Here is a 10599-nt window from a genome sequence, read left to right as displayed (position 1 = left end):
CTAGCTCTGGGGATTGTCGAACGATATACTAAGGAAATTGGAATGGAATTTGGGTTAGACAAATGCGCCAAGGTTTATTTGAAGCGAGGAAAACTTATTGGCTTCCCTGAAGATCCTGAGCTCGTTGATAGAATCCCCATACGAAATCTTTGCGCTGGAGAGACTTATACATAACTGGGCGTGCCACAGAGCCGCATTCAGGATGTGACATCTATAAAGGATACTCTTCGAAGCAGATACAAACGTCTCATCCGACAGATTTGGTGTTTCGAACTGTCGGCGGGGAACAAAGTATCTGCAACGAACATGCTTGCCGTCCCGGTATTACTCTATTCATTTGCAGTAATTCCATGGACGAAGAACGAGCTCAGATCTCTTGATATCCGGACAAGAGAGGTTATGCACATGAACAAAAGCATGCATCTTAAGTCTTCCGTTCCGCGACTGTACATCTCACGCCGTCAAGGAGGTCGCGGAATACTGAGTCTTGAATGTCTTCACAACAGGATTATTCTGGGTACAGCAAATAGAGTTTCAAATGGAAGAGACCCTCTTCTTAAAATGGTCAGGAATCACGAAGAAGTGGGCAAAAGAGCATTTCTATACAAAGCAGCGGAGGAGGCTGCTGAAACAGTCGGACTTGACTTCAGTATTAGGGGTGAGCAAAATGCATCAAATCTAATCACTCGCAAATTTCAGCACGTGTGCATGGACTTTTTAAAATTAATGGTCAAACCATCGACAACTGTATTTTTATATGTATTTTTGTATTTTGTATGACATATTTATGAAAAGTTTCTAAGGAGAGTAGTCTTATATGGAATAGGTGATATATATCACTGTCATTTGGTGATTGTGAATTATCTTTTGTTAAAGCTTTTTCGGTTTTAACGAACGCATTCTCGTCACGTATCTTGTGCTTCTTACTAAATTTCATCCAAAATGTGAACTTTGCTACATGACATTAAATACTATTGTATCAAATGTATATTAACCTAAATTAGGTTTACACATTTGCATAGGGTGAACACTTTTTTTTAATGCTGCTTTTTTACGAGTCAAACAAAACCTACGCGTTTCATTAAAAAGTGAAAAATAAGAAAATTCTTTTGAAAGCTATCGTGCTAACAAACTGAAAATCTACTGTTTTTCGGATTCAGGTGATTTCAAAACGTGGACACTTTTCAAAAACGGGGGTGAAGGAGGAGATTAAAATTTAACATAAATCTGATTCCTTTTCTGATAAGAATGTAAAAAATGATTTCAATTAAATTACACTTATCATTAAAATAAGACATACAATGCAACAACAGGTTTTATTCTTCCCTTATGAAAGAAGCTTGAGATTATATTTATTTTATTTCAGATAAAGATATCCTAGGGTCTAATATTGTATCCAGAAGAATTGCCGAAGATTCTTTTAATAGTTTTTAAAAGCATGAAGTTTCAGATTACTAATCGAATTTTTCAAAACATTTTTGAACTGAACGATAATTCTTATTATTAACAATGAAGTTTAGAATTTAATCTGGAGATTAGCAGATGAATCATTGTGTGTGGAATTAAAAGAATTAATTTATGGACACCCCGCTTACAATAGTGTGGACCAACACCCATTGGTATCCCATTGGTTAATACTGAGGTGTAATTCTCATGCCTGCTCGAACAATTTCTATAAGTCTTCTTTCAATTCATTAAGGTCTTTTTTAGGGCTGAAAGTTTAAAAAGTGAGATTTTTATTGTGTATTGTGGTGGCCACTGTTTTTGAACATATTTCTCTTTCACCAAACAAGAACCCAAATATAAAATTTCTTTGACTCAAATCGTGTTCATTTGACTACTTCTTTTACATTTTCTGTCCTACGAAACTTTACTTTTTTGAACATTTTCGAATCTCAAGGCGGCCGAAGGGCAATATTCATTTTACTTTTGTTTATAAATTTCCTTATCGTGGTTTGACGGTTTGCTCCGCATTTGTGATAAATCATCCATTTTTCAGGGATCCTTACTAATTACTTTATGACATACTTTGCTTTTTTTAATTGACTTAAATTTTTCTTAAATTCGTTTCATATATAAAACTTTGTTTCAGGGATAATTACACTCTACAAATAAATCCTGCTTCTGGGGTCTGTAATGAGGAACACTTGAACTATTTCAAATTTATTGGTCGAATCGCAGGCATGGCAGTTTATCATGGAAAACTTCTGGATGGTAAATTTCTATAGAAAATATTATTTTAAATAAATCGATGCTAAGAAATTTTAACTTTTTATTAACTGTAGTGATTTTTTTACAAGCATTTTTCATTCGACCGTTTTACAAGATGATGCTAGGAAAAACCATCGATCTTAAAGATATGGAAAGCGTAGACTCTGAATACTACAATTCGCTATTATGGATAAAAGAAAATGATCCTAGCGAGTTAGAACTAACTTTCTGCGTTGATGAAGAGAGCTTTGGGCATACATCGCAAAGAGAACTTAAACCTAACGGGGCAAATGTACCCTTATCAGATGAAAACAAAGACGAATACATAAGTTTGGTTATACAATGGAGGTTTGTCTCACGAGTTCAAGATCAAATGAATGCTTTTCTCGAAGGTTTCAATGCTCTTGTACCCTTGAATTTGGTAAAAATATTTGACGAACATGAATTGGAATTACTCATGTGCGGTATTCAACATATTGACGTCAAAGATTGGAAACAAAACACTTTGTACAAGGGAGACTATCATGCAAATAACATTACGGTGCAGTGGTTCTGGCGAGTTGTTCTATCGTTCAATAATGAAATGCGAGCTAGACTTTTGCAATTTGTAACTGGAACATCTCGAGTGCCTATGAATGGATTTAAAGAGTTATATGGAAGTAACGGGCCCCAGTTATTTACAATTGAAAAGTGGGGCACACTTGAAAATTATCCAAGAGCTCATACCTGGTAAGTTATCAGTTATTAACTCTTCATTACAGTATAGTGCATTGCGTGATTAGTGTAAACTGACGGTCTTTTTGAAACGAGTCAAAATAACATGGCGTGAGTTTCAAAAAGAAATCCGTTAGTTCACAGGAGTCAAGAACGATACTTTAAAAAAAAGAAGATAAATGGCGTGTTTTCATGCCTCCATAATAAACACCAAATCGCATTTTAAGTCGGCGAAGGCACGAACGAGAGTTTTCATTATAAAATCATTAATTATGTGAAAGTGGTGGAAGCTATATTTGCATAAAATAACTGGAATAGCACTTTACGCTTTGCGTTAAAAACATCGACTCTCCAATCAGCTGAGAATTTCTCTTTCTATCTTTGTGAACCACGGTCTCTCAAGCGATACGAAAATACGGAGACACGCACAAATCGAGCTCTTTGTTTAACTCTAATTTCAAATCATGTTTACTAATTTCCTCATTTGTAACTTATCCAACGCACCGCCAGACACTGTTCATAACGCGTACTTTTTCATTTATTTAGGAAGGCATGCAAATACGCTATTTTTATGATTGCGTTCTAAATAATAATTTATAGAATATTTCGCATTCCATCTATAAAATGAACTCTGCTGATTCATAGATTGATGAACGGGTGATTCTTTTTTACGATTTTTTATGTAGGGGAGACCACCCTACAGCAGATAATAATCGTACAGCAGATAATCATTAATTATAAACGCAAATATAAGTAAAATGATCAATTCTAATTTTAATATATTATCACTTTCGTGTCTTAACCATTAATAGCATTAAATTATAAATACATATAATAAGTACATGAATATGCACATTCATCCATATATAAATAAAGTGACGGGGTATTTAGTACAACATGTCGATTGCATTCTTGTGAGATTTGAATTTTGACTAGTCGACAGGGGGCATCGTTGTTACTTGTAATGGAAGTTAAAAAAAATTGAAATCGAAGTCTCCACAAACTTTCGATTCCGGTTCGTATTTTGAGTACTACAGGTTACCACAGTAAGTCCACCTTGCTCCAAACATTTAAAAAAATGCGATTATGAACGTGTTTGCCTGTTCAAGTTGGATGGTCTAAAGTTTTATCGAACCGCAATATAGCTTTGCAAAAAACCAATCATGTAATTTAAACGCATTTGAGAAATGTTGTCTAGGTTCTTCGAAATTTGGTGGACGTACCACAAATAATCTTAGTGGGCCCAGCTAAATCCTACATTATTCCAAATAATCAGTGACCGTCCCTGATTTATTTAGAATTTAATCAAATATTTTTAATTCTCCGAATTCTTCTGATGAAATGTAATTCTTTTTAACAGTTTCCAAATTCAATAACTTTGGTCGACAGTGAACTACTACTGAAATTCGAATCTGGAAGTTTTTTTTTTAATTTCGCAGAATTCTGTATAAATGTTTGAATTGATTTAAAATCATTTTAACTCTTTAGAAGGTTTTCGAATTTTCGTGAAATATTTAGAATACACGTTAAATTATAATTATATTATAATTATAAATATAATTATAATATATTATAATTTTATTATTATCATTATTGTTTATTATATTTCAGTGTTGAAATGTCACAGGCTTATACTGCCCAACATGTCGAAGGCATTTTTGGTTAGAGATGGATTTTTATTTGATCATTTTTGCACGGGGCTGTCCCGGTATATATCATCAGTCACGGACGCATTTTTATAATGAAATCAAGTGATCTGATGAGAGCAGTCTGCTCAGACATATTGGACAAAGCCTGGTTTTACCCCATCATTGACGGTCTGGGTTGCAGTCAAGTACACGATGGGGGGACCTACAACTTAAGGTGGGTTCCGAACCACCAGAACCTCGGTAAAGGTACATTGAACAATTTCCAGAGGTACCGGCTCAGGGATCGAACCCCGGACCTCTGAGGTGAAGTCCGAGTGTCTAACCAACTGAGCCACCGAGGCTCTCAAAACATTCCAGTGTTGAAATGTTGTCACAGGCTTATACTGCCCAACATGTCGAAGGCATTTTTGGTTAGAGTTGGATTTTTTATTTGATCATTTTTGCACGGGGCTGTCCCGGTCTATATTATCAGTCACGGACGCATTTTTATAATGCAATCAAGTGATCTGATGAGAGCAGTTTGCCCAGACATATTGGACAAAGCCTGGTTTTACCCCATTATTGACGGACTGGGTTGCAGCCAAGTACACGATGGGGAGACCTACAGCTTAAGGTGGGTTCCGAACCACCAGAGCCCCGGTAAAGGTACATTGAAAAATTTCTAGAGGTGCCGGCTCAGGGATCGAACCCCGGACCTCTGAGGTGAAGTCCGAGTGTCTAACCAACTGAGCCACCGAGGCTCTTTTTTTAATTATTATTATTATTATTTATTTTTGTTATATTATAAATATAATTATAATTATAATTTTAATTTGCAAGAGTTTAAATAATTTTGTTGAAATATTTAGGATATAAATTAGTTTATTTTGTATTTTCTGAATTCTTCTCAAAAAATGAAATTCTCTTCAAATATATCCAAATTCAGGAACTTTCGTCAACAGGTGAACTGCTACTGTACTGGAAGTTTTTTTTTTAATTTTGCAAAATTCTGTCAAAATTTTTCAATTTACTTGAAATTATTGGAATTTATTAAAAGTTTTTCGAATTTTCGTGAAATATTGATAATAAAGGTTCAATTCTTTTAAATTCATGAAGTCTTTGGAATTCTGTAGAGTTCTCTGGATTTCTTAGAATTTATTTTTAAACGTTAAATTCTTTTAAACATTTTTAAATTGTCTTGAATAATTCAAGATAGAACATGATTTTATTAATTTCCTGAATTTTTCTGAAAAGATGAAATTCTTTTCAACTATTTCCAAATGCATCAACTTTGGTCAACGGCGAACTATTACTGAATTCAGATGCACTCGTTTTTTTTTTAATTTTGCAGAATTCTCTAAAAGTCTTTGAAGTCAATTAAAATCTTTTGAATTGAAGATATCTTAAGAATTAAAAAAATTTTTTAGTACTTCTGACGCATTTAGAATTCACGTTGAGTTACTGTAAATTCTTTTTAGTCTTTTAAATTCTGCAGAATTTGACAAAAGTGGATGAGTTTGGAAATAGTTAAAAAGAATTCCATGTTTTCAGACAAATAAAAAAAAATAAATCAAATTTTATCCTGAATTTTCAAGAGCATTTAAAAATCTTATACAATACTGAAAATATTACAAATGAATTCTAGGAAATCAAGAGAATTCTGTAGTGTTCGAAAGAGTTGAAGAAATTTACTATAATTCAATCTGAATTCTAAAGATTTTAAGAGAATGGAGTAAAGTGTTAAAAATTCAAAAGATTTCAAGTGATTTTAAAGACTTTTACAAAACTCCGTAGAATTAAAAATGATTTTTCTCTAGATTTGTTGGTTCACCGAGATACAAGAAACGTCATTTAATAGGTAGAAAGATTTTGAATCTGCTTTGTTAAATGCGAACTCAGTGCGATGAGCTACTTTTTCATTAGTGTCTGGGCTCTTTGTTCCGATATTATATTACCTTCCATCAAAGTTGATGAATTTGAAAAAAGTTGAATATTTCCATGTTTTCAAAATAATTTCGAAAATTCAAGAAATTTCAAGTTATACCTTGAATGATTCAATATGATTCAAAGATCTTTAACAGAATTATAAGCATAAATTAATTCTAAGAAGTGTAGAGAATTGAGCAAAATTCAAAAGAGAAAAAGAAAGGGTCTAGCCGGGAAAGCATGGTAAATCGGCCCCCGCTCGTATCAGGCTGAAATTCATGTATAATGTTTATCCTGAGGTAGTAAAAAAATAAGAAGAATTTCAGCCTTGACATTGCATTTTTTTGGAAGTTCTGGGGGGGAGGGTTCTCTCGAAAATGGTCTTGCCGATTTTTGATAGCAAAATGTATATTATGAAGACTGATAAGACAATTTTCCTAAAAATGCAGGATAATTTTATGGCAAAAATAACAAGTACAAAAACTGTTTGAATTTTTTGAGAATTTTTTTTAAGGTGATATTTACGACCTGCAACAACCATCTTTTCACAAAACAATCTATACTTCTCCTAGATTAACATATTTTTCCCTTAACTGATCGGAGTAGTGCGTTTTTTTATCGTACTTTTCATGATTGCGTTCGAAACTTAAAATGGATACAAGTGTCAAAGAAATATAGGTTATGTTAAGGGCATGTGACACAGCTAAATACCTATATTACCGTCCACACTTTATCAGTTCACTGAATATTTTTTTTAAGCTAAGAACTTTTTTTGTAAATAAAATATCGAGCTGAAACTTTGGAAAATATATTAGAGTACAATAAAGTACGTTTAGGTACTGCATTTTGATAGGAACTTCACTGAAAATTATTTCATCTTTTTTCTGAACTTCGACATTTTTTGAACGTTCGAACTTTTTTTGTGCATAAAATATCGCTTTCGAACTTTGAGAAATGCAAGAGCCGAAAGAAAACTACGTTAAAGTACAAATCTTAATAATAAAAGATGAAAAAAAATTTCAACTATCAATTCCATCGGCATCAGCCGGTAACGCTGTACACGAAAACACGAACCCTCTAGAGCCTTGTCTAGTGGCCGCCAGGGATCGTATTTTCATGTCAAACGTTACCGGCTGATGCCGATGGGATTGTTAGTTGAAATAATTTTTTTTAACATCTTTTATTATTAAGCTTTGTACTTTAACGTAGTTTTCTTTCGGCTCTTGCATTTCTCAAAAGTTTGAGACCGATATTCTATGTATAAAAAAAGTTCGAACGTTCAAAATATGTGGAGGTTCAGGAAAAAGATGAAATATTTTCAGTGAAGTTCCTACCAAAATGCAGTACCTAAACGTACTTTATTGTACTCTAAAACATTTTCCAAAGTTCCAGCTCGATATTTTATTTACAAAAAAAGTTCTTAAGCCCAAAAGAATATTCAGTGAACTGATAAAGTCAGGTCGATAATATAGGTATTTCTCTGTGTCACATGCCTTCAAGTAGTAATTATAAATTATAAAAGTATTTAATTAATAATAAAGTGAGACATGTTGACAGAAGAAAATGTAAATTTTCTTCTGCGCCAACCCTGCCGAAAGAAATCTCTGAGTATATTCTAAAGATTCTCTAGGGTCAGAGAAGCTCAGAGAAATTCTCCGCAGGCACTCAGGTAAATATATTCAAAGGTCCAGGTAGTTCTTTTAAATGTTTTAAAGGCTTTAAAATGTCCTTTCCGAAATTGAAATAGAAATAAGATCATAAATAAAAAGCAGAGAGGCTGAAATTAAAATAAGAATCCGATCATAAATAACAAGCAGAGGGGCTATATCAATAGAGTAGCCGAAAATCAAGGGTCCTTTTTTAAGCTTTCGGATTAAAATTTGTAAGTAGATTTTTTAAAATTTCATAGTTAACAGCTTAAAACATAATAATTCGGAATCTACGGGTTTCGATGATTTCATATATCTATTTTTTTGTAAATGCTTAAAATTGGAATTAATACGACGTTTCTCGTAAATGAAATGAGATATGCCAAAAAAGAAAACATTTTTAATTCAACTAGAACATGGTATATTAGCATATAAGTTAAAATTATAAATAAGTATAATGAAAAAATTCATTAAATTAAAAAAAAGTGTTAATAATTTGAAGAGAAATATAAAAAGGAAGAGTTGGATTAGCGACGGCAAACTACTGTAAATAATTCTGCCCGCCTGATACGTGACGAATACAAAAAGAACATTATATTACCGTCGCACCACTCTTAAAAGGACCACTAAAAGGATCTTGAAAAGGACCCAAATCTCTAAGACTATCCCTCAGACTAAATTGTTTCAAATCGACTCTGCTTATAGTCTCAAATGGGCTAGGCTATTTCGCTAGAGAAAACTGAGAGATTTCTATCCGTAGGGAGTAACATTATGAAATGGCTGTATATGCCAAAAATGGCTGAAATGGCAAATACTATAAAATAATAATAATAATATTCAGCGCTTCTAATGGGCGAAGAGTGAATTGTTTTTAACGCTTATTTGCGGCATAAAATAGGTTTCTTTTAAATGGACAGGATATGTTTAAATAAAGTGAATAAAATATTACGTGCGAACACTTTAAATTGACATAAACTACATTCAATTATAGCGATTAGGGCAAAATGGTGAATCTGAACATAACCTCGAAATAATGACAGATCGGCCCGGCATGCTAATTATACTTCAGATTAATTATTCTTTACCAAAGAAATGATTTGTGGTTTTTTATGGTTATTACTGACAGTTTCGGCAGTAATAATTTAAACAATAATTACTTCTGAATAATTTTCATGAGGAACATATTATTTCGAATGGTAATAATTGATTTCCATTGTTTCTTTTTTGTAGATGGATCTTTATACAAAAATCATTATCTCAGGACCTTATTCCAAGATCGGGACTTCATCTCGAAATTTGGTTTGATCGACCTCTAAAATTAATTACAGACTCGCTGATGTTAGGAGTACATTATAAATAAATCTAGAAGCGATATTTTAAGCCAGAATTAGTCTTCCAATTATTTTAGAAGTGTTTCTATTTTTGAAATTGCTATCTCTGGATCTCACTTCTAAATTGGAATTTTATCAGGCTCTTAAATTAATTCTAACTAATTTTGATGGTATATGTGTAACAGAAAGATATCTAGAAGAAACATAACTGGGCAGAATTTTAATTATAAAAGTTCTTAGGAAGTTTGTTATTTTAGACAAAATTTTCTTTGGACGTCATCTCATAATTTGAGTTTTATCAGGCACTAAAATAAATTTTGAAAATCTTTAATGATAAGAGTGCACCAGAAATAAATCTACAAGCGATATTTTCTGCCAGCCAGTTCATTTCCAATTTTTTAGATATTTTTTTTCTTTGAAATTGCTATCTCTGGATCTGATTTCCAAATTACAATTTGATCAGCCTCTACAATTAATTATAAGTAATTTGATGATATATGTTTTCAAAAATATATCTCAAAGTAATATAACTGGCTCGAATTTCAATTATAAAAGTTTGTAGGAAGTTTTTTATTTGAGAAAATATTTTCTCTGAAAGTCATTTAAAAATTTGGTTTGATCAGCCATTAAAATAAATGACAGACTCGTTGATGATAGGAGTGTATCCGAAATAAATTTAGAAAGGATATTTTATGCCAGAATTGTATGTATGTATGGATTAGTTGTATGTATTTAATCTCTCCCTTTTACGGGTTTGAGGTCTAACTCAACTACTACTTATATTCTACTCTTTCGCATTACGTAGGATAAACAATAGTAACAGTAGTGATATTAATTCCTAAAATGAGCGAGCTTCCAGGACTTCCGTTTCCTCTTACCATAAATAAATGCATTTTCCACGATATTGAAAACAATTTTCGTTTTTTACTGTCCCTTTTCAGGATCACCCGTTTGGCTCTGCCCTACTCCCTTGCTTTCCCTTACTTCATCCACATCACTCGCTGTCCACTACCATCCAAGATCCATCTTACACACTCATCCTTTTTTATTTTTTGCAGATATTCTGGTTCCGTCAACCCTCTGACCATCATATACCATCTATTGTACCTCGAATCTATAATCTTTGTCCATCTCTCTTCT

At 32.7% G+C, this 10599-nt stretch overlaps 1 protein-coding gene across 3 annotated transcripts in view; it reads left to right on the top strand.

Moving 5' to 3' along the window:
* Window positions 1-10599, top strand: part of LOC117175964 (E3 ubiquitin-protein ligase Nedd-4) — a 398451-nt gene that overhangs the window by 328493 nt on the left and 59359 nt on the right. For all 3 annotated transcript variants that reach the window (XM_033365849.1, XM_033365848.1, XM_033365850.1), the window contains exons 12-13: window positions 2093-2214; window positions 2301-2940. In XM_033365849.1, the coding sequence (XP_033221740.1) occupies window positions 2093-2214; window positions 2301-2940 (762 nt within the window). The remainder of the gene's footprint in view (window positions 1-2092; window positions 2215-2300; window positions 2941-10599) is intronic.

Source organism: Belonocnema kinseyi, chromosome 7, assembly GCF_010883055.1.
Source record: "Belonocnema kinseyi isolate 2016_QV_RU_SX_M_011 chromosome 7, B_treatae_v1, whole genome shotgun sequence".
NCBI classification, from domain to species: domain Eukaryota; kingdom Metazoa; phylum Arthropoda; class Insecta; order Hymenoptera; family Cynipidae; genus Belonocnema; species Belonocnema kinseyi.
The sequence above is the reverse complement of the archived record's forward strand: the minus strand, read 5'-3'. Positions and strand labels throughout refer to the sequence as shown.